At 40.9% G+C, this 26,086-nt stretch overlaps 1 protein-coding gene across 1 annotated transcript in view; it reads left to right on the forward strand.

The window, feature by feature from the left end:
• The window catches only part of ntrk3b (neurotrophic tyrosine kinase, receptor, type 3b), a 167,064-nt gene that overhangs the window by 12,080 nt on the left and 128,898 nt on the right, over positions 1 to 26,086 (forward strand). The window contains 2 exon segments of the mRNA XM_053428471.1: positions 16,996 to 17,070; positions 20,210 to 20,281. Of these exon segments, the coding sequence (XP_053284446.1) occupies positions 16,996 to 17,070; positions 20,210 to 20,281 (147 nt within the window).

Genomic DNA, 26,086 nt, shown 5'->3' on the forward strand with positions numbered 1-26,086 from the left:
ATTTGACACTGTGAACTCTGGAGGCTTCTTATTTCCAGAGGAAGCCATCACCTGTCAGGCATCACCAATGTGTTTATTGTTACTGCAAAGATCAACGTGTTCCCCTTTGGTTATTTTACAGAGGAGACAAAGTGTCAGTGATTGAATGTTTGGTGATGTTCAGATTCCTGTCCTGTGGAAGTGCACCGCGTTAGGGCTTTATGTTTCCTAAATAGTTATTTAACTTTTAGTACGGTCTGATATATAGGCCTTTTTGAAAGTACGGATTCTGAGACAAATTGCAGGAGGGCTCAGAAAAATAAAAGCCACCCCCAACCCATACATACATAGATGATATGACATTAATACTGCAGAAATACTGTATTTTTCTGTCTTTCTAAATAGTTATTTAGCATGTTTCTCTTTAAGAGAGTCGGGTCTGGTCTATGTTCTCTGCTTAGTGCTTGCACTTAACAGCTAAATATAAAAAGAAAAATGTCTTTCACACAGTTTCAAGGTCTATATCTGTCGAATAGATGCAGACACACATCAGGGTGTGAATAGCAGACACCCGTGAGATGCGACAGAAAAATTATTCAGCTGTAACCCGCTGCACATGCACCAAGTGTTGCACAGGCGTTAGTGGTGTATGTTTTTGTGTCTGTGTGCATTTTATGCCTGTTTATGGTTGTTTGATTGATTTCCCAGACACCGATGGTCCAGGTACCTGGTCCTTTTTGATTAGTAGGCCCACAGGTCATCAATCGACGTGTACAGTATGTGTTTAGGAATATCACTCATGATACGTTCAGGAGCATTTGTAAAACATGCACAGAGGGGTGACAGCAAACTGCCGAGGCTTTATATCTTCTTGTAGACTGATGAGACGTGTCCTGAGGTTAATCTGTCTGGCTGCACGGATTAGGAGAAGGCTCATGGACCCTCATTTTGAGGTAGTATGTATGTGTGTAATACAGAGAGAGAGAGAGTGTGTGTGTGAGTGTGTGAGTGTGTATGAGAGGAGCAGTTGCTTAAATGGAAGCAGGAGGAGAAATAGCAAACAAATCAATTATTCAGCAACCTTGAGCTCTATCCCCTGCTAGTTTCCATCCTTCCTACAGGAGGTAATTGGTTGACACTGTAGACATATGTGAGGACTAGATGCTATTACATTTCACATCTCAATCAGTAAACATGGGCATTTTGGAAGGTATTTAACATAGAGCACTTCCCTTTCTTTTCACGGAATGTGAGAAAGCTCGAGCGTATTCACCCAGAGAGATAGAAACATGTGACTTTTCACTCCTGGTGTATTGTGTTTTAATGAAAGGATTCTTCTGCCAAACACTGACACTGGAGTCCACCTTTTGGAATTATTATTAGGACTGCACTAGTGCACGTAGCAGCCTACAATTTAACTACTCCTGATTGTTAAGACAGCTCTTAGAGATACGGTACCCTTGGTTGCCTTCACACCTTCACTTAATGGAGCCTGCTCTGCCAATTCACAGTTTTAAAATGTTAGAATTAGCTGAGAGCTTTTTGCTGTGAATAATGAAAATTATAACCAGAAATAGAATAAGAAATGTGACTATATGGGAATCATAGATAGCGTCCCTTGTGTTATTAATAATGAAATAAAAAGCCTATCTATCTAAAGTAAAGCAACTACAGTTGTTTGCTGTCTTGCATAGATATTTTATGAGATTCTCAATGACTCCTTGTTGCAATCTCGTGAAAGTCATGTATTACGCAGCCAATTCTTATCAAAGAAAAGAAAGGTGTGCCCACTCCACAGCCCTCCACAGCAGAGCATATATTAAAATGGCTTCCTTCAACCTTTGTAATTTCCTCTCTTTATCTAGAGGGTGTGTTTTAAGTTCAGTTAAAATCTGATATTTGAAGCTTTTAGCATTTAGATGCAGCATCCTGCTGGTGGAACAGCTGGAGGTAAAACGTTAGGATCTCGTCCACTGATCGTTTTTAATATCACCTTGTTGAAGAGCATGTGTGCTTACATAAACTGAAATGGGTAATCAGTCTCCTTTAAAAACCACTACCTGCATTCAGCCTGTCAGGATGAATGCACCTCTGATCTTAACCGTTGAGAGGTGAAATATGAAAATACAGCTTTGAGCACAGAGCCTCTTTGATGCTTTGTTTTGAGGAGATGATAGAGCTGTTTTGTCTCAGCACCGCCCCTCCCCAATCTCACAGGGTTTTACTCCCAAAAACAGGACACATTCACTCACTGTTATTTTTACACCTGGATAAATATCATCAGAGCTGAATCTAAATCCTACCATGAGCCTCGTTCCTCTGCCGCAAGTGTGAATTCCTCCTGTCAGAGTCCTTAGTCAACATAGGAACGCTAATTTATCAGGAGCTCTAATTAGCACGAGGACTCAGGTGGAGAAGTGTCACACACACACACACACACACACACACACGCACACACACACGCACACGCACACGCACACGCACACGCACACACACACACACACACACACACACACACACACACGATACAGCTTAACCTTTTGCTTTAATTTCCCACGAGACTAATTCCTGGTATTCACAGAAAACAGCTCTGTTTCCCCTTGTGGTTCTGAGCCTACAGTGTTTCATATAACTGCGTATTGTCTGATTGTGTGTTTCAAGCTGCAAACATGTCTTTCAAATAATTGAAAACGATTTCCGTCACTTCCTCTGTCCTTCACGACTAATTAAACGTACACACATCACTCCATAAAATCAATTCTTCAGACATCTTTCTCCTACCACATCGTCTTCTACTACATCAGAATCAAATCGTCCTCTACTCCACCTTCTAGTTCTCACCTCACTTTTCAAAATAAAGTGACAAAAAAAGGGGTTCTGTGAGATGATTGTAGCTTTCGAGGCACAATGCACTGAGATGACTGAAGATTGCCTTCAGAGGAAATGTAAGGAGCGGATAACAAGGAGGACATTTATTTTTATTTTTTATTTTTCAAAATCCATTACCTGAAAAAGCTCAAAACCCTCGTACATTGATTTTGATGTGTTGGATAAAGCCTTCTAATAGTTAACATGAGGATGATGATGTAAAAATGCAGCCTCTTCGAAAACTCAGTTGAGATTTAATCATAACAACACTGATGTGAAAGTACTGGTACAGATATGTGGGGACAAATATCCTCATTCAAATCGGATTTTTACATTTGGGAAAAGTCAATAACAACCTGCCTCTTGAAGCTCGAGGTGGATTGTGTCGGGGTCTGGAGGATGAACTCAAATTTGAATCTTATCACTTGCACTTTACATCCGATTTGCCAGGCACAAGAAATATATAACAACACTGTCACTGACTTACATCTGGGTTTATGCAGAGTCATCGTTTATGTTTGGATCATGTTACATTTGGGACCAATTATTCGCTTTCACAACATCTCATTCCATAGCTACGCAGATGGCACACAACTTCAGCTGTCCTTCAAACCATGTGACAGCAGTAAATTTACCTCACTAATCAGTTTTATGGCTGACATGCTAAACTGGATGTCCCAAAACTTTTTTTAATGAAACTCTAACAAAAGAGAAATTGTCATCATTGGCCCTGAACACTGCCCAACTCAAATACAACCAATCCTTGGCCCCCTCACTCCCACCATTACTTCAGCCATAAAAAACAGGGGTTAGTTTAGACAGAAGCTCGAGCCTTGAAGAAAAATAGTCCACTCATGTTTTTGTCGACTGAGGAATATTTCCAAAATAAGGTCTAAATTATACAGGCCCGTTTATCTTCTTATCTCAACAACTGCAATGCCTTGTTTACTTAGGCCAGACTTTAGACTAAAGTTGATCGACCCTTTGCAGAACTGGATCCTCGGCTGTGGAGCAGCCTTCCATGGACTGTTCAATCTCTATTGCTTAATTTAAATCTTACTATTACTAATTTAAAACTTACTTTTACAGATATCTTTTTAATCCTGAAAGATTTTACTTCTGTTTAGTGTTTCCCATTAATCATGCAGATTGTGACAGCCTGTCATATTCTATTTAGCTCTGCCAGAATTTCATAAGGAACCAAAACATTTGATAAACTTCTCATAATAACATCAGAGACCTGTAACTTCAGGCTCTTTGCTATTACCCTGTGCTACCTTGTGCTTGCACTGTGGTCAATACTGTTTTTTTACCATGCACAAATTCCGGCCCCATAGTTTCATCTGCTTTTGTGGTTTGCACTACAGTTCTGTTAGGTCACGCAAGAACGTTTATTTCACTCTTTAGACTGTGCACCTGTCACTCTATTGTGCGTTAGAGTGACCTTCGTGCACATTCGAGCACATACCTTATGTACGTACCCCCACTACTGCCATTAAACCTAACCCTAACCCTAACCCTTACTTGCTTGGCAGTTATTATTATGAGTGGATCATACAGTGTAACAACTTGGACATCTTCATTTTTGTTTCTCATATTATTTTTAGATCTCACACCTTCCCTGCATCTTTTCTCACATTGTCCTTGCACACTGTCAGCACCTGTAGTAGATGTTGATTTGTTGTGATGGTCCTGAATATGATATACACATTCAAATTTTAAGCACTTTACTGCAATGTCTCGCAGCCATTCAGTAATGTCATAGTTTGAAGTTAAGTGAATGTTGGGCTTTAATACTCTACTGACTTTGAGAATAAGAGATACGTAAACTGTCAATAAAACCCTTACTAATGTCCTAGATTAATTCAAGCAATAAACCACTTTTCTTGCGTTAAACTCAGTAAGTCTCAGGCTTAAAGTGTTAACAAAAAGCCTAATCTTACATTTAACGATAGCTTTGAGTTTACTGCTACATCGTTCCATCTCAGTGTTGTTGCTACAAGTACGTGTTAATGTTTTGTGACTTAGTTTCACCCTGGAGGCCATGCATAAGCTAGTCCTATTAAATCCTGGGCCCAGTTTTCTCCCACAAAGTGAGCGAAGAAATAATTGATATTCAAATAAATCAACTATACTCCTCGAGGGTTTAAGAAATATAATGGCTAAAGAAGCCACTGACGATTCCTGGGATGACTTATTCTAGGAGCAATAAAGTTGCTGAGTCAGAATCGTGCTCATATTTTCCATTTCAGACATGTAGCTAGTGCTCTCTGCTGAGATTATCACCCAGGCAACACGCATTATCCTAGAGCACAAACAGCCAGTTATTGGAAGGTCAGAGTTCATTGCATCCAGACAGCGGAGGGTGATAGAACACAATGGAAGATAAAGAGCGGGCAGATAAAGGAATGGAAAATGAACAGAGAGACGAAAGAGGATCTTTAACTGTCCATTTGCACTGTAAACTGGAAGATAGAGACAGACCTCAGAATGCTGAGATGGAGTGCAGTGGAGTGTAGCTCAACCCAAACCCAGTAATTACAGTTTTTTTCCTCAGGTGATGGGACTGCCTGGATAAGGAAGGTGAGAGACTGTTAGGAGCTGTTGAGTTCCTAAATTTCAAGAATTTATATCAAGGGGGGAGTCTGAAAACAGAAACATTTGATGCGAGATTTAGCAACACATAATGAAAGGGACCTGGACTTCTAAAATGTTTTCAGACTTGTAATACAATGAATAAGGCGTTTTCAGACTTGTAAGAGGATGTTGGTGCATCACAATGTAATTGGAAGTTGGACTAGTGGCAGAAAGTTGGACTATGGGCAGAGAATCCAATGGTGGTCTCTGGTTCAACTCCAAGGAGTGACAACACTAAAAAACATACCTGGACAGACAACACCATGATCTGTTCCCCACTGTCTAAGTGCCTACCCCACCCCACTGTCTAAGTGCTCCTGAGCAAGGCACCTTACTCCCCCAACACCTGCTCCCCGGGTGCTGTGCATGGCTGCCCACTGCTCTGTGTGTCCTCCTGTGTTCACCAGATGGGACAAAAGCAGAGAACAAATTTTCCCCCATGTGCATGTCTTGTGTGTGTGCATGTGTGTGGGACCAATAAATGTATCTTATATCTTATGAATAAGACGTTTTCAGACATGAACTTCGGACTATTGGGTCCAGAGTTTGCCTCCAACACAGCAGGAGATTTTCCACTTGTGTATATATATAGTGTGAGATCTTGCATATATATGTTAGATATAGAGAGCTGCCATTTTATACTATAGAAGAAAGAAGAAGAAAGAGGACACAAGCAGTATGCACACATTCAGGGTCATTCCGTGATGCAAAATGTTCTGTAGTCACTTTAGACTAATGTTTATTCAGCCAGAATTAATATGGTGGTGTATTGATGAATAAGTTCCATTTGCACAGACAGAAGACACTGACAGGCCATTCGGAGTATAATTAACTGGTAATTGAGGTGTAAGGTAATTACAGAGCTGGGTTATTGATCAGGGGAGGAGTTCAAAGAGTCCTCCAAGTCCTCCCAGGTTAGAAAAGTTCCTTTAAAGGTTATCTGAGTGTGTCGCTACATGTCTGGAGCACGCAGACACTTCACTCCCCGGGCCTCAATCTCAAACCACTCATATTTCAGTCCCACTCTGAATTTCAAACTTCTCTCCTCCACAATGACACCGAGCCTTTTTGAGATAGACTTTAAGAGAGAGATGAACTCTGAGCTTGGCTAGTCAAATCAATCTAGTCACGGTGGAGGAATGGAGCTGTTCATTACAGGGAGGGCTGAGGAGCTCTCCGATCAGCTCTCTAATATCACTGTGATCCTCTTCTCTTTTCTTACCTAATTGAATTCTCCAGGAGAGATGCCCCTCAGCTGCACATTTATCATATCCTGAAATTGGAGGAGACTAGCTCCATGAAGGACGTGCGCGGAACATTTAATCCACTCCTCGCGCTGTAAGCCGAACGCCGCTGTCTCTGCCAGGGTTTGAGTTATCCCACTGTGGACCACTGGCCTTCAGAGAGGTGTTTTCATTCAAGATGAACAGGAGCGGAAGCAGGAGGTGCAGGCGTCCCGTATCGAATATGCTGCCTGTCATGTACAGTATGACCACCATCCACAACAGATGGCATCATAATCTGTAATCAAAGGCCCTTAAATTCAGCTCGATGCACAATATGTCGCTCTCTACTTCAGCTCTTCATTTCTCCTCACCGCTCTCTCCTTGCAGGGGTAGACATTTAGCTTCCCCCCTTCCTTTCCCTTTCTGTATCATAGAAATGAATGGTTTTGACATTGAAGATAACGTTACTTCATCAGATAGGCAGTCAAATGGTACTCAAAGTGTCTTGTTAACATAAAGATGAAATGCCGATAAGTAGGTGAAGAATAAAAAGGGGACAGTTGTGGAGGACAGTTCCACCACGTTGCCACGTGTGGTATTGTACTGTATCCTTATGTCTACTTCTTGAATCATTTCATTTCCTCCTCGAAGTCTCCTCTATCTTTTTGTTCAATCTCTCCTAACCAATCTTACCTGCTCTGTCCTGTCACTGCACTATAGCTTTCACAGTACAATTACAGATATAACAATACATGCAATATGGTCATAGTCTGTTGATTAATAGTGTGTGCAGTGGTTGGAGTGTGCGGATGAAATCAGATATTTATAATTCCAATCATTATGTATATCTCCCGATGGGATGTATATCGAGTACACTGAATTGTGCTACGTCTGCCACGTTTGCATGCAGTATGGTATTTCTGGCAGGGCTCCAGGGCTATACGATCACTTATTTGATTAAACGCTATCATGCTCAGCAGGATGCTGGAGCTTCAGAAAGTTGAGGTGTAACTGCTGACAGCAGCAGAAAGCCTCTCGAGTCATGCTCAGGTTTTTTTGCTGTGGTCGTATCCTTCTATATCTCCCAGGCATTTGGCTTGAACCTACTAAAACCTTCATGTGATTATGATTAGTTTTCTTTTGCGTGTTGTAAATAATTTCATATCTTTGCCTCAATGTAGTTTTTTCTCTTACATGCCCATATTATTTATCTTACCCTTTCTGTGTGGCAGTGTATCATAGCTGTTCCTGTAAGTTAAAGGTATGCTTACTTAAAAAGGTCCATGTCCACGGGTCATAGGAGTCCTTCTCTTCAGTAGAAAACACTGATCCTGGACACCCCTTCCTTCTTCAAATGCGTTGTTTGCATTTTAGTCTATCTTCCCATGATGCCTCTTCGTGAAGCAACATGTCTAACTACAGTTTTAACTGTAATGTAAACAGATTTCACTATTTTAATGTGATTTCACTCATTATCTACTCTTTACTAGGCCGATGGAGGGGCAGGTAACGTGTTTGAGTCCACAAGTTTCAGGGTTAAACAGTGTTTCAGCCAAATCCAATTCAAATGAAATAACTGGTGATACAGTTTTCAAAAGTGATAAAACAAAAACAAAAAAATAAATAACATTCCGCTGCACTGCTCCTGTGGTGTCATCCAAGTGTCCCCAAGCCCCTACATTCATATTTGACTTGAAACGTCGTAATTGACACCCTGTTTTTTAACATGTATGTTTAACCTTAAGTTTTTGTTGAATGAAACCAAAGCAAACTTTAAATATCACACATAAAATATCGTATTTATTAATCAGGCTCTTAAAAGGCGCCACTGCAGGTTTGAAAAGGGCTGTTTTTAATTTCAGAGCATTAATGGTGTAATGATAATGTGGTTTGACAGTGTTGATGTACTCGGAGGTGTAGAGCGTTGAAAGTGACATTCGTTGATTTGCAGATCCGTTGCCCTGTGAGCCACTGCTGAGTAACTCCCGTACGGAGTCAGCTGAATCCGGAGAGGATCATAGCTTGATGACACTTGCTAAAATGGCATGCTAATTATAGTCATTTTCATTTTGGGCACAAATGCTTGAGCTCAGTCATGTGCGAAGTGTTGATACCTTTCAGAGCACGGACCAATGCTCCCACGACGTTTAGCCCTGCCAAATCTCTGCTGCGGATTGGCTGAGCCTGTAGCGAGCGGTGGCACTCAGAGGCTTAGGTAGTTCCCACCCGGGGCTGGATCGGCAAACCGGTGACACAGAACCGTCTGGGGGCAAGCCATGGGATGGCATCCTGGCTGGGGATATTAGCAGGGCTAAAACACTCTGAGCTGATGGCTCTGGCCAGGCTTCAGAACACCGCGGCTCTCTCACATGCAGGAAGTGACCCGGACGATTATGTTGCTGACGGATATATTTTACTGTGAAGAGAGCTGCATGTCGACTTCAGTTTTAGAGACACAAGAAAATAATTAAACCAGCCACAGTCTCCGGAGCAAAAGTCTTAAGTATCAGCCAACACACACACACAACCACACACACACTATATGGTAGTGCCTAGAATATGCAAAGACCCTCGAACAAAAGGAATGCTTAAAGATTGTGAAACTTTGTGAGACACACACATAAAGTCTCACAATGTTTGACAAGTCATTTTGTTTAAGGGCCTCTGCATATTCTAGGCACTAGTGTAGTGAGTGCGTGTGGGTTTCTCATTAAATCGAGGTAATAATCAGGAAGAATATTCTCAGAGAACACTGTTCGCATCATGAATTGAATATGAGTCTTGTCCTCTGATTTCAAAATCATAAAAAAATGAACGGCTCTGAGGATTATTTGATTTTAGGAATGTTGCAGATGTAGAAAAGATGGTTTTTCAATGGGATTGTTAATGACAGGTGTGCAGTCAAGGGTTTAAAGGCTAATGAGAGTGTGTATGTGGACATCTTTCACTATATACTATGATGCATATACAGGAACTAGCCACACAATCTTTCTAGTCCACTATGAAAAGGACTGTATAGTGTAGTAGTCTATAATGGCCGCGTCCACAGAGACCAGCACTTAGTAGAAGCAACTGGCTGTCAGCCCGTCTCTTGCCGAGAGAATCAGTCCCTGAAAAACCACTGATATCTACAGAAATCAACTGAAATTTTACTCCTGCTATTTTTTCATTTCACTTTGTATTGAACTGGAGTCCCTTTAATAGGCTACCCTCTCTCCAGTCCTCCGTTTTTCACTCCCTATGGATTTTCAGTTGCAGTAGCTGGAAAAATTGGGCTTTATCCTTAGTGCTGAATCCATCGTTTTCATACTGAGCAAATCATTTTTAATATAACTGTAATTTGGTCAATTTTGCCTGTCACTTTAATATCGATATCATATTCTCCAGCTCGCAGTCTCAGCTGTTAATGTAATTGAGACAAATTGTCACAATTTAGCCGGTTTTCATATTTTTCCTGTAAAAGTGCGGCGGGGATGAGAGGTGGACCCATTTGTTTCCATGACAATTCTGGCTGCCAATATGAGCATGGAATCATTTAGTTAATATGAACCTTTATTTATCAAAGGAAGATTCACTGAGCAAACATGCTTCCTCTCTGTCTTGTGACACAGGGGTGAAATGAGGCAGGGAAGTGGCCCATAGATTCCTCTCTATACTGTATCTTTTGTATTTGGTCTATATTTATAAAGAACTTTTGTAGTCTTGATGACCACTTAAAGCGCCCTCAAGTACAGTTTATTGCCATTCACCCATTCACACACACATTCATACAGGGCATCTATGGGCAGCACTTTTTCTATGAGGGGCTGTTTAGGGTTCAGTATCTTGCCCAGGGACGCAGAGGGGGAAGACTGGGATCAAACCGTAGAGCTTCTGGTTGGAGGTTGACCGCTCTACCTCAGCCACAGGGCCCTCCATCCTTCCAATGCACGTGTACTCCACATCATCCCTGTGTGTAACTGTATGGGCATGAAGCTGAATTTGGTGGAAGTCCAACGACCGTCCAACCACTCACGTTAGCTTTGTATAATAATACTGATGTCGGACGTCATTTTCTGAATCAGATTCTGACCAGCAGTTGGAAGGCAGATTTAATTTCATCGGATCATACATTAGGAAGGAAGTAGCTGCTACATCGGTCTTCCTATGCGTGTGATTGCATTTGCATAGAGGTAGCAGGCGTGGGTTTGTCTCAGTGAGAGAAACTGCAGCGATCGTAATACTTGATTCCCATTTACAAGCTTTGAATGCCAAATGTCCCCCATGATTGGTTAGGAAGATGACTTGTTCCAGCCTACCAGCTGCAGTAAATGTTGAGCGAAACGGCTTCCTTTGTTCTGTTTTTCATCATCGCTACTTCCTCTGTGTCCTTTTCAAGCGTCTTCCCGCCTCGTCTTTACAATGCAGCTCGCAAACACTTGTGAGTCAAGCTTTTAAAAAAAAAAGGAACGCACGCGCGCACACACAAAGCAAAACAGGTTATCTGATTGATGTTAGGCGTGTGCTTTAATCTAGAGGAGTGCTACTTCACCACTGCGTCCCCACTCTGAAGTGTTTAGGCTGTAGAAGAGTGCGGCTCTGCCTCCATGAAAACAGAGAGGGAGGCAGAATGTAGATCAATATCCCAGGAACACACCAGAGACATTCTATTTTATTAAACATTTTCCCATTAAGGCGGTGATCCGAGCGTTGTAGATCATCCCTACAAAGTCGTAAATCACAGACAGACAGCGGCATTGGAAACAATGGGCAGAATCAGAGGGGATTACCAAGAACCAGAAGATATTTGTTGTTTGTGCTGCTGGGGGACTCATGTATCTCCGATCTGCCACACATTTTAACTGAGGAAATGCTTCAGTGATAGTGTTGCGACTAAATTATTTTCATGTCCATCACATTTTGTCAATGGCATATGGCTGATCTAGATTATTAACTAACTGAAGTACCTAATACAATACTATGCACTTATTCTGCTCTAGTATGAGATAGCATCGGATCACTTTGTTGAACGTTAAAACCAGGCTTTTCCTACTAATGGTAAGTGAGCAGGTTATTTGGAGTGTAGTCCAGAGGTACCTTGCTAAATGGCACCTGAAGCTCACTGACGACAAAACTATTTGTGTGACTATGCGAAAGGCGTTAGAGTTACTAGAGACACTAGAGTTAACATGAACACCAGTATCCAGATAAGAACCTATTTAAGTCAATAGTTGTAATAAACCACCACATATTAACATAATTTTCAGATTTAATCCCATAATACAGTCTTACATATGTGTCATTGGCATGCGGCAGTTACCAGCTGCTTTGACAGGGGATGTGCTGGGTTTGAGTGTAAAGTAGTTTGTAATGTAGATGTGAGATGTGAGTTTTCATCAGAATATGCTCTGTAACATATGAATGGAATATTCTATTGGCAAAAAATGTCAAAATAGGAAAAATTATATCAATTATAGGGTCATGATATTGTGGTCCATATAAATGCAGTAACAGTTATTGACAAATCCACAAATAATTTTCACCAGTGTATCACCTGAACTTACAGAGCATTTTATCATGTTTCAAAAAAGCTTCCTGCCCAGGATTGGCTCACAGTGGAGAGTGTAAAATTAGCTTTGTGAGTTTGTTGAGGCTAAAATGTGTCTAGATGTCCATGTTGCTCCATGTTGCTTAATGTCAGCCTGTATATAATCCGCTGTTTCATTAGCCGTAACAATTAAAAAGGGCATTAAGTTTGTGGGTTGCCTGCAGCTATATATTTGAATTACCCCCCCAGACACAGTCAGAAGAGGCTGACAATTCAACGATGTTCAGCTCGTTTGTGTTGCCTAACTTGGTTTTAAAGCTAACAGTTGATGGTACAAAGACAAAATACTTCTGAGAAGCTTTGCTGTGATTTGTGCTCGTTACAAAGAAACTTAATATGACTGATTTACTTTACCCATAGGTCAAGACGACTGCTGTATCAATGGAGCACACTACTCTCGGTGCTCTGTTACTCTTCTAGGCTGTGTATTTCAAATTTCAACTCTGTTTACATGTTCGGATGAATGTTCAAAATTGGCAAATAAAAATGACAGTGCTAAAGTCTTGTGTGCAAATGAAAAGCTGATTGAGCAGATTACTTGTGTGAGAGGGTCTACAAAGAGACCTATAGTATAATTGTCTTTATAACTTTAAAACTCCTAACATTGTGAGCAGTTACAAAAGGAGATCAGAGAGCTTCTCTTTGGCTTTTAATCCAGTTTCTGAAGTTATCTCCATTTGTTGTGTTCACCTATATTAATAAAAGAAAAACTGTTTTATAATGCATTTTTCTTCGCATTCACAGAAGCTCAGATACAGTAGCAGGTAGGGGTTCAGTGTGTAGCCCAGGGCGAGTGCAACACAACAGATGGCTGTCACTGGGGTTGAATCTGTTACTGTTTGGTTCCAGGGTGTTCTCCTCGAGCACCGAACCACCCTGCCACCCAGTTTAGATTGTACTTTGCTGGCAGTCATTTTCTAAAGCAGATGGAAGGTGGCTGTAATTTCACGGGCTTGTATGTTAGAGAGCACGCTGGGAGATCTGCCGGTACAATTTGTTCCGTTGGTGTCCTGCTCATTTCCTGTGTAGCAGCCACTTATTGACAACAACATAACAAACATGTCTATTCAGGAGGCACTTTGGACGGGATTAAAATAAGTGTAAAGAGAACAAATAATTTGAAGGGAGATAAGAGAGAAGATAAGGGAGTTAGTCTTTCCTTCTAATCATGCTGTCAAGGAATATAAAACCTCACATCCCCTTTACTCCTCATTGCTCAAATCCCCTCACCTCTGTTGATATTCGTTTTGACAGAGCAGCAATTCAAATTATTGCACTGTCTCACTCGCTGCACGTCTGGATGAGGCTGTCAACTCGAATGCCTGAAAATGTAAAATGTAAGCGTCTCCATTACTTTTCAAATTATGTTGATTTTATTTTTGTACCGTTTTATTTGGGTATCCTCCAAGGATTCGGGAATAACAGGACAGAGATTGAACGCCCCTGCATTATCATACCATCTTTGTTATTCATATCCATCTTTTCACAGCCGTCTAATCCACATGCATATTCAGTGTGCCGCAGACAATCAGAGGTTCAGAGCTGACAATGTGCTCATGTCCGCAGGGAGGTGTTTCCTGCCTCTGCTGTTTGTTGACAGTGGCTTGATGAAAGTGAGGATTGCGCAAAACAACATCGCAGAGTAGCATCAAGCATCTAGCATAAATATTGTTTGGATTTTGTTGCATTGATGCAAGACGGTCATATCGCCTTTTAATCGAGGTAGATGCTATAAAAACGTACCTAATGCAGATAGAGATTAAAAAAAAAACAGTTCGACTCACTGAATGAATAAAAGCAGCTTCTCAGATCTCTGCACATTATTTTTTTTAATTTGAAGGCCAAAAGGTGAACTTATTCTAATTACAAATTATTCTGCTCTTTGTAACAATTAAATATATTAGATTTCTCATCTTTAAAGTCAACATTTTGTAATTATCGGATTGAGTCTAACAGTTTCATGTGGTTTTCGTTTCATCATTCGAGGAACAGAAGTGTTGATTTTATCTTTAATGAAGCTGTCTCAAGATTTCATCATTTCAACAGAATCACATTGAAATGACAATGAAGGTATGAGGTTTAGTTTTGTTTTCTTTGTGTCTGTTTCTTTTCCTTGTCTCGTATGTCAAACTAGAATAATACAAAAAAATCATAAATAAACAAAAAAGACTTTCCAACCCTAAAATACAAATTTATTTATTTTAGAGGAAGGCTCCAGCAGATTCTCCCCAGGTCCAGATTGGCTTAGGACTGAGGAGGCAGGGCGATGTGTATAATGGTGATGATGGAGAGGTGCAGCATTTTCAGCCGTATTGTGGTGCCCTTATGATCTGTGCATTTTAACATTCAGTTAAACAGATGACGACCCTACGACTCATAAAGTAAACCAGCTCTTATTGCTGCTGCTGTCATTTGTCACCTGTCATGTAACTTAAGCCTTATTTAATTAACTTGTGTCCGTACAACACTTCCCATTATTATTATTAATTATTATCTGTGGGAAAGTGACACGTTGTAATAAGATTTTGCTAAAACTGCCCAACAAATCCTATATATATATATATATATATATATGTAAAGAGACTAATTAAACTTCTGAACGATTAGGAATTAAATGTTTGGGTAATAATTCAGTTATTTAAATTTTGCATCGGTCACTTCACCCAGACATGTCCAGTAAAAGTGTTTAGCACAGCTGCCTTCTCGTCTGATTGTGTTACTGTACGTACCCTGTCTTATATTCTTGCTCATCGTTTGTAGAGGCGGTTCGACTTTTTCTCCACCCCGCAAATGCTCAAAATCTCAAAAACCACCATCACAAAATATTATTTGGAACTTTGGCCACATTGTCAGTGTTTTCAGAGGCTCAACCGCGTCAGAGCCCAGTGTGTGGACCTTATTTCCTGTGAGGCCGCCCTCTCCACCTGTCACTGAGGCGGCACATCAGTAGTGTGAATAAGCAGAACCGTTTGCGAGGGGGACATGGTCATATCAGCTCGCAGGTCTCTTTAATGACTCAGCTCCCCGCCTTCACCATCAGCCGCTTTCAGTGCAACAACTACGCAGTGACAGCGGCCACATGTTTTCAGACAGAATCTCACATGTGCACATGCAAACAGGCGCTCTACTCTCCTGCAGTGGTCAGCTTTTAGTGGTGTCACAGTGATTATATTCCCGTATATGAATGAGTGGCAGAGTGACAGTGATAATCATCAGCGCCCTGTCGACTGGAGTAGACCCAACCATGATTTGCATGAGGCCTGGGAAAACAAACTTATCTGTATTCTGTGGCTTAATGGAAACACTCATGTGTATAAATGTATTTATCCAGAAACATCACAGCAACCGTGGTGCAACAGTCAGATTACTGTAGACAAAATCACTATGCAAGCAAATGTGTGTGAGAGCAGCCGTAGAAAGCCGACCAGCAGAGGGAGGGAGCAACTAGATTGGGTTTAGATTAAAGCAAACAAACCCAATCGAGAGAACAGTCACAGTTTCTGGTGCAACTGCACAAATGTTGTTTGTGCTCCGGCTGGATCTCCCCAAACATCTGGCAAATCCAAGCTCAATTTCCTGTGCCTCAGTTCCCATTACCATAAAAATTGCTGGTGTTCTCGGTGTCATCTGTATTTTAAAATATTTGTTCTGGAAAAAAAATCCAGAAGTAGCACCACTCGTGTTCTCTTATCGCTGACTGCTCCCACCTGCCTGCCTTCATAACATAAATGGCCGACAGACCTGCATCCTCCTCCCCACCAGAAGCAGGTGATGCAGCCGAGTGCGGTGCATTGCCAAGCCAAGTTCAGAATCTTTATTTTCTGCCCTGCTGTTGTGAGAAAACACAGTTTTATGGTCCAAGAACTCATACTGAGCAGGAAATCTCAGTGCAATTCCAATGTAATGCTTAAACAGTAGGACTGTCATGTATATAAAAGGCTATGTGTGGATGTGTCCCTTTATGTGTCTAAACTTTATATGTACATATAGTTTGCTGCATAAAACCCTTTTGAAAACATCACGATGATCTGCTAAAAAACAACCTCTGTGTCTTTTTGTATGAGTCTCACTGATTGTTGTGTTCATTGATTTAAAATGTGACATTTAGGATGAAGCTCCCTTTAGCGTTTAATCATATTTTACATTTCCAAAACAAAGCAATAAAGCCCATGCCCTGCCCTCCCCTACATCTCCTCATTTCCCCGGCTTAATTGAAACCAGTGTGTGTGTGTGTGTGTGTGTGTGTGTAGCTCATTTTATTTCCAAACCATAACAAACAAATCATTTACAAACGCTCTTCTCCCTTAAGCTAATTTAAAGACGCCAGCTTTCCCTTCATCCTATCACAAAGTCAGAGTTTTCCCTTGGAGTCTGATAGTATTACCCAAAGTAAAGTCATCTGCAGCCTCTATTTGCTCCGTCCCCTCACACGTTCGCTCACATAGATTAAACTTCAGAAGCCGCCTTTTGGCAATTAAATCTATCATAGGGCAGCAGGGAGTGCTCCGTCAGAGCCGTTCCAAAAACTGCAATTTAAATGAATATGGATTCAGAAACGTTGACAACCCGCAGCCAGTTATTTTGCAATTTGGGACTGGAAAAAAAAGTTTCCTCCCGTCATTTTTCCTGGTTTGTTTCTCTTTCTCCTTGGATGAACGAGAGCCTCTCATTAACTATTCTCTCTCTTTCTTTTTACAGACACATAGAGAACTGGACAGGATTGCAGACTCTGAGAGACGTCGATATGGAGCTCTACACTGGACTGCAGAGACTGTGAGTGGCGATGCTGTTATCTGGTGGGAAGCGAGGGGGAGGCCAGTCACTGACACTTCACTGACATACCTTGTTTCAGATCTGGAGGAGTACAATGGAGCCTGTACCGCTGTTAATCCCTGTTTTGCGTTAGGTTGCCCGTCTGCTTGCTGCAGAGAGGCCAATGGTTACCACTGTAAAATGAGAGAAGGAACTCGAATGGCTGCAGCTCCAGCATCACCAGCAACGTTTTGGGGATTTATTGTCCGAGGCGTCTCTGAATATGATTCAATCCAGGCTCAGGGGAGGCGACAAGTTGTTAGTCGGATTGTGGGGAGAGAAGATGGAGTGAAAGGCGTGTTCCTGATCCTAACGCAAGCTGATGTTTAAACAAGCTTTTAATTCTTTAAAGTCACACGCTGGTGAAACATCCCATTTGCTTTGCTCAGCCACTGATCAAATAATACTGAAAAACAGCAGGGAAAATTGAATTAGTGGCCCCTGCTGTAGAATTGTCACTTTTTTTCTTTTTCATCTTTTCACTCCTTGAAGCAATGTTATGCTCCTTTCCTGCTTTGCTACCCTGCACTGTGAGGCCACATCCTTTCCATTCCTCTCGCCTGTGGCGCTCGTCCCTCAGCTGCTGACTCCGACCTCCTCTTCCTCTTTGCTTTTTTCTCTCTGCAGAAAACCGTATTCTCTGTTGCCCTCCGAAGTCAAAGCCGGCCTCTCCCCTGATCCCCTTGATCCCTCATCAGGGAAGCCAAGCGCAATATCTCCACCACTAAATTAGCATTTTTCTCATTACCACTGGTTCACTTCTGCTGGCTTGTCTGGGGACGCCAGCTTCCCACCTGAAGTCGGGGTTTCCCAGGAATCGCTGTTACCTTATGTGATGGTGTCTTGTGGGGCTGTTAGCAGTCCAGAGAAATGAGAAAGTTACTTTGAAACACATTATCCATGTCACAGTTTACCTCACTTATCTGAATTTAAATAAAATGGAAAAAAAGTATTTAATAAATCATCTGAAAACCCAAATAGTACTAAATACAGCGCATACATCCACTAAGACCCAACAGTCCACTGAGCTCGATCAAGCTGCATCAAATTGCACACACTCAGATTAGTCCCCTAAATATGCCTCATAATTCATCAGGATCCTTCAATTATTTCCTGGGACATTGATGACGCTCGTAAGGTTAAAGGAAGTGTAAAATTCCGCCTCTTTCTTCAGATCCGTGCCAAAATGTAATGGGTTCATTTTTGGCCCATGTCCCATTTTTCCACCAAGTTAAAGGGAATTCCATTTTCTAGTTTGCCTGCTGACAAACAAACAACCCAACCAACCAACCAACCACAACGTACAGGGGTGAAAACATAACTTTTGTCGGATTTAAAGAAATAATTATAATATAGCTGACTGGCTGCATCCCTCACCTGTTTATTGTAATCATTATTTTTTTAAAGGGCCTAATCTCTTTTTACAGCTATGATTTCTGGCAAATATACTCAAAAGGAGACAACCCTCAGTAAAAATAGTGCATTCACTGGGGACTGTTCTCAGGTGTGGATTAATACAACTTTAGTGCACTACTGAGCTATTACAGCAGTGTGGGATGCCGTATGTGGGATTAAATCAAAAGTAAACTATGATGTGTGTGTTCGTGGTAATGGGGGAACATGTCAGCCAGTGCAGCAGTGTGGCTCACTGATTTATTTTTAATGACAGACTGTGGCTCAGAAGAATAAGTGGGTCATGCTTTGGCTTCACACACGCAGGAAATTGTCTGATCAGTCGACTGCCAGTTTTGGTCGGTTAAGGGGGTTTCATTTTTTTAAATAAATACTGAATTTATATCCTTATTAACATACGTGATAAATGTCTGTGTTTACTTAAAATAGCTGCCAGTTGGCATCGATCATAATTTTGGCATCAATTAGATTGTGTTTTATGTGGTGAGTGTCAGAAGCCGATTCATTTAAAACAAAGAATTGCTGAAATGCTGCTGGTTTTCCGTTAGAAAACTAAATAACAAGAGGATATTTAAAAAAAAAGAAAAACAGTATTGTTCTTACTTTCAGCCAAATGTGTCTTTGGGTTAAACTCCAATTTTATTTTAAGACTTCCTATGAAATGCAACAAAAATCACATCACTTCTGATTCAGAGATGATTGTGTTCAATATAATAGTGATTACTACTGGGAGATTACACTAAAACCAAAGCGCTTATGTTGTTGTGCTAATTTCTAGGCAGTAAAATAATAGTAACATTTCTGGGCACTCCTCCCAAGGACCCTTGCCGATCCCAGAGCCCCACTTTGGGAACTTTTACGTTATGAAACACCACGTCGCTGTCAAACACCACAGAAGTGTGATCAGGCTTCTAGAAGGTAATTGGCACCAACAGCTGGTTATAATCAGCACACTGCGTTATGAGGCGCTCACTGATGATGTCAGTGACTTCTTCGGAGGGAGACATCTGTGATTACAAGATTAGAAGTCATTACCATTGTAGCCCAGAACAGCGGCTTCCAAACTGGGTCGCAAGGGATTCTCCTCGAGAGGATTCCACGCGGGGTCCCCGGAATAAATGAGGATTTCAGAGTTATTTTGCGCGACAAAAGTTAACACAATGGGGGAATGCCTTGGAATGCATGCTCTATTTTCACTTGGTTTACAGTAAAGACGTGCATGTTCACAAGGCTTACATCACACGGTGGTTCAAAGTGTGGCTCCATTTCAGTGTCAGCTCTGCAGGGGGTAGAGAGGCAAATGAAGAATTAGAGCAGACAGTTAATTAGGACTGTTATGGACAGGAAGATATAAAAATGTCTTGAAATGGACCATTAAAGAAAGAGCATTTTCTCACTATTTCTACTTTTTATATTATGTTCACTTGCAGTTTTAGTACAAATATTTTTTTTTTTACTTGTTCACATAGGAAAAGACAGAATAAATAAATTTAAAAAACGAGCAGAGATGCAATGAAATGCAGAAACATGAAGTGACGTAGAAAATACTTCAACATGGCCCGGATTCAGTTATGTGATCATCTCAATATGATACTGTGTGCATGTATTTGTATAGGGAGGAGATAAATTAGTCTGTTTTGGTGCTCACTCTAACATTTCATTTGTATTTTGTCTTTTGCCCTTTCAGAACTATCATGAATTGCAACCTGAGGGTGATCCAGGCCCGAGCGTTCGCTCAGAACCCACACCTACGCTACATGTGAGTAAACATTTCTATCTTTGACAACCATGTTTCCTGTGCCTTCAGGAGATTTATTATGATCTAGAATGCCTGACAGCTTGTAGTATATGGCTGCAGATAAGTTAGTGTTGAGCAGAAGATGATGCAGTTGATAGAGACTGACTTCGGGAAAATTGGGACGCCGCCATTACTGTCGCAACAGCAGCTCATCTTAAATGAGACATCCTTTATATGCCTTGGATAATTGGATTCCTATCTCCCGGTTCTTTGTGCTTCCGTAGAGCAACATGCAGAAGACGCAGTTCCATTTAGTCTGCTCTCCCCAAATGGACAATTTGTCCAGGAGGCCTAGCTTCAGAGAGATGGGCGAAGAGCAAAGTAATTTCTTTAACAAAGGCTGATGTGTCACCGTATGACAGCCTGTTATTCCCCAATTTTCCAGGAGTAAACATGGCAAGAAACTCAGTCACAGTCTTTTACCTGAACACTCTGCCATTTGCAATTTCCAGTTGTCGACTGAGAGGCAGTTTGGTCTCTTTTATTCTGCAAATGACTGCTGTTAGGCTTAACTGTGTGCACCTTGCACTGCGTGTGTGTGTGTGTGTGTGTGCATGTGTGTGTGTGTGTGTGTGTGGGGGGGGGGGGGCATGATAGCGCTTCATAATCGTATGGTGCAGTCGTATGCAGTATTGGTTCTCTCAAATCTGGTCTGTTAGCGAAAATACTTTTTACTTTTGGGCTGTCTCTCTTACCAAATATAAAGTGATGAGTCACTGGTTTTAATGTTGTGGCTGATTGGTGTCATTGCTTTGCAGATAAAAAGCTATGTGCTAAAGATATAAGAAACAGTAAAATGAGAAGGTGACGATGCCCTTTTCTCTTTTGTTCTCACCTGGGGTTTGAGGCTAAATCAGAGGGTGAAATTCAAACCCGGTTGGTGATAAATGAGCTCAAATGACACTATAAATATTTGCAATGAAGTGTTCATTTAAACTTTCATCACTTTCACGATGCCATTCTATATTTACTGACATTCCCTTTTAGATTCGGGTTAAAACTCCGGTTTATAAATGGAAAAGAGATCTAGTGTGTTTTGGTGGATTTCGCCGGCGACAGTTCTTCCCCAGACATTGCGAGACAGGCCTCCTTTGTGGTGGTGTTAATGCAGGTGAATGGTTGCTAGGTGACCTGACGGTGATGATGTCAAAGAAGATTAATTATTATGCCTAAGCTTAGCCACAGAAGGCTGACCTCATTGATATCCCTGTCAGATGCTTCTGCTAAAAGCCCGGCCAATCAGACTTTCCTTTGTGAGGAGAATTTAAGCCATTCTCTCCATCATGTGTTCGGGCCATCACAGGCTAAATCACACAATTAACACCAACAGCTGCTAACCTCTACTTACAATTAATATTCTTCTATTTGTGTTATATGTATTTATCAGGTATCGTTTTGTATGTGTGACGGTACATATTGTGTTACGTACCTTGACATAACAATTCATTCTGTGTGAACCCCTATGAACTGTGATCATCGATCGCCTCATGTATACGCTGCAAATGTTTGTCCAGTTTGATACATTATAACGTTTAGAAATGTATCCTTATCTCTAAGGCCAGCAACATTATTATTTTGCAGCATGTAGGTAGCCATATTTACAGGATTCTCATCGGAGAGATTTAGCTAAAGTTAGCTTAATAACATTTCTAGCAAGAGTATATCATAGCAACATCCAAAATTCACAGTTGCCAGTTTTAAATTAAACTACTGTTTCAATGGATGTTGGGCCTGTTACTGCCTTCAAATGGGGTCATGTTTACTGTGTTCATGAGATGAGCGCATTATAACAGGACCCCTTTTATGGTGTCGATGATCTGGGACCTTGACATTGACAACTCAGAGTTTGCAATTTCACTTATTCCAATTATGGGTAGCACTGAAAGCAGCACAATGGCCAATCAGAAGCATGCCAAAACCAAAGACCAGTACCCTCAATGTGAGGCAGGTGGGAGCCATCCACCACATGTGTTGGTGTGTTGGCGTATTTTTGTCATAAGCTACCTTTGGAGACAAATTTGAGGCTACCCAATTCATTTTGGATAGATTTTTGATCAGTGGTCACGATTAGGCTTAGGACTCGTCACCAGGAAATGAAAGTAATGTCTCCAAAAGTTAAATATGGCAAAGTGTTTTATGTGTGTGAACATGTGGATCAGGAGTCAGTTAGGTAGAGTACAGGTAGTTTTTCAGTGTATCAGAAATACTTACTAGTACCCCATTAATACATCAAAAACCAACAAAAAATTGAAATGAAATTTCCAAAAATCATTTGAGCTCTTTTGTCATTGTAGAAGAACAAAATTCTCTGTAAAGAAAAATCACAGCAACAACAATCTCACAAAAAATAAAAACTCAATACAGCTCACAAGCTCAAACAGAATGGAAACATCTGCCTGTCTCATTAGAAAAGAGCTCAGCTATATTTAATATCCTTTTTTTGTAGCCTTGTTTATTTTCCAAGCAGCTCTTGTCAAGGCATCAGAGCTGTAATTATGAGGTGACCTCTATGGGCCGGCTGTATTTTATTTGAGCCCAAAATAAACCTAATTAAAGGCTAGTGCAGCCTGAGAGAGTGCTTCAGTGTGATCAGCAGGATATTGGTACATAAAGGAGATGCAGAGATGGAATCCACGCAGCAGTTGCTATGTTCAGTAACCCAGTGTCCTGCTGATTCTTGAGCAAGATGCAGAACAGTCAAATATAAACTGAATGACATCACGGTGAATCTAAACGTGATTAACTCTCCAGTATTCAAAATCTGTGTATCGTGCACTCATCACACAAATATTTGGACAACCCTCTGCGAATTAATCTACTTGTGAGATGCAAGTAGCAAATCAACAAACTGAGATTTACATTTTGAGCATTTGGTGATTATCAGTGTTACAGAAGAGTGACGCACACTAACAGCAGCAGGAGGCCAGAGTCATACATGATGATGATGGACGCTTGTGATGGGACTGCGTAGGAGTTTGTCAGCAAAATAACAGTTATTATTATCTACATTCATCACAGCCTTGTGATTTCCATGTCCATCACTAAACTCACAACAATCTCTGTCTTGTCCTCTCCGCTGTTCCCTAAATAGGAAAAGAGGCTGCCTGTCTGTCTCCGCAGTTGATTATATTCTGTAGGGTGTGAAAAATGAGATTACTTATATTGACCTGTGGATATAAAGTATCGTGTTAACTTTGCTACTAAGTAATCTTATAAAAATTTATGTGAATATTTTTTTCTCGCCAAGTAATTTAAGAGTATCTCTTTGGGGTATCTGCTAAAAAAAAAAAAAAAAAAAATGCTCATCAAGTAAACATATTGCCGTGTTTGTCTCCATGGCACCGGAGACTCTGCAGCAAATTCCAACTCAGCAGTGGCTGGAGAAACTGATGAACCAGCCTGGAACCTCTTAAGTACCATAAGGGGACACTGAAGGAACAATCATATTTTGCCCTGTTGCTGCAGAAAATGACCCCACTCCGTGCCAGTAAGACCAGTTACATCACTGGCTGCTCTGATTTTTTCAGGACTTGTACACAATTTTGTGTTGTCCGTTCACTCCGTGGTTTATTCCATGCTTCCCGGACAACCAATAATGTGTGCCACCAAACCGAGCTCAGTTTTATTTGCACATGCGTGGAAGAACAGGCGGCTGTGAGACAACAAGGAGAAATAGTTCCCTTGGAGCTTTTCAATTTCAGACCACAGATCTCCATAAAATATTTTGTGGCATGTTAAATTGCTCATGGGCTATTTGGTTACAGAGGAGACTAGTTCGCCACAGTTGTAGTTTTTATAAAAGATATTATTGGGCTCTATGGCCATTATAAGCATGACTGGTGGAGAGAGAGTGGGGGGGGGGGGATGCAGTTCATAACCAAACCTGCGGCCGCTGCAGAGAGCTCGAGCTTCAGTACATGGGCGGTTAATCCACTAGAACTTGCTGGTCGAGCTGCTCCTGTTGTTTCGGACCAGAAGGGTTGAGACAAACATAATCAACTCATTTCTGTGTTTTGAGTGGGTGAAGATCTCATTAATGTGTCTGTGTGGCATCTTTGATGAAAAGCAGCAGTTGTGTTTGCGCTCTCCCTTCCTCTGATTATGACGGCGTTTTAATCAAAAGGCCTTACCTCTTTTACTACATGACCGAAAAAACGTGATTGTATAGCTCGCTCATGATGGCGAATAACAGAATGCTTTTAATCATGTGAAAGTCAATAGATACTACTGTTTTCAGCCAAAAACCCAAATGAACTTGCTCAACACCGCTGACTACCTGGTTCTTACTCAGTCAATTAAAAAGAAGGTAAAACACTCAGACTTCATACTGTTTTATATTAACCTGTAACTACTCCCCTTCAATTGTTGGTTTTTCTGCAGATCATTGGCAGCCGGGGCTAAATTGTGATTGTCATTGTTTTATAAATCGACAATTTTTTCTGTTCAGCATTGGGAGTCTTCCTGCTGAATGTGATGGTGGAGATAAAAAGGACAAGGGCCCTTGTGAAATGGTTTAAGATAACAGTAATTATGTGAAAGCTTTAATCTTCTTCAGTAGGTTCTTAACTGAGATCACACACACACACACACACACACACACACACACACACACACACACAAACGCACACACACACGCACGCACAAACACACAGACACACACACACACACCTGATGCCACTGAAGGGTTTGTGCAACACTTCTGGCATCTTGAATTGCCATAATTAACTTAATTACATCATATTTTGTATTGCCGCTACACAGACTGATTTTACAGTAATTAATCGTGACAGAATACATTGCTCTTATATAAGACAAAGTAAATCGCTTCATCCTTGACCTTCCATTGTTATTTTTCTTCCCACAGTATACAGAACGTCCAACCTCTCAATGTTTTGAGTATATTATTTATTTCAGTTTTTATGTGTGCTGGTATCGAGTGGAAGGATAAACAAAAGGCCTTGTGTCCCTCCAATAACACTAAGCAGCTGTCCACAAACAGATGTTTTTTCATTTGTTGCTGTGTTACTTGTGTTGCAGATATGTAGCCTCTTTAACAGGTAATAAACAAGATTCCACTTGCTGTTTTATATTATGTAGTGAATTGAGACAGTGGAAGGAATAACTGAATAAATAAAATATAGAATAGCATTCAATAAAGTGGATACCTCAGCCAAGGCCCAACAGTCCCCCCATGAAACAAACATTTAAATGCACTAGATCTAGTTGCCCCCCCTGATACTACACACACTCATAGATATCATACCTAATCCTTTTTTTCCTCAAGATTGATAAAAGTAAAAAAGACGTTACAAAATGTGAACACTGCAGCAGCTACAGTCTCCCTAAAGTCTGCAGGAAACAGGAATTATATCCACAGGCTAACAACCATGTCGGACTCTGGTACATTAGTAAATCTTACAAGCCTTAAAAGTGGTCTCTGCAGCATTCTTCAGCCTTATTTTTGCGAAGGCAGTACATCCCATCATTAACTTGATTAGCATAATTTACTGATACTGAAAATACAGCACTATAAAATTATTTGTTGTTGTATAAGTGAAAAAGGAAATGTACTTCAACTATAAGTCACAGACACTCCTCAGCCTATTTCCACTCTTTTGGACTTTTCATTGTCACATTCTGTAACAACAGCAATTACTTGCTGACTGACACATGATTTAGTCTTGAATTTTGTTCTGCAGTAAAGACATACCACTCTCATATACTGTATCTAGCAAAGAGTGAAATCTGACCCCTGGGGTAGCACGA

Source organism: Pleuronectes platessa, chromosome 1 (genome assembly GCF_947347685.1).
Source record: "Pleuronectes platessa chromosome 1, fPlePla1.1, whole genome shotgun sequence".
Lineage (NCBI taxonomy): Eukaryota > Metazoa > Chordata > Actinopteri > Pleuronectiformes > Pleuronectidae > Pleuronectes > Pleuronectes platessa.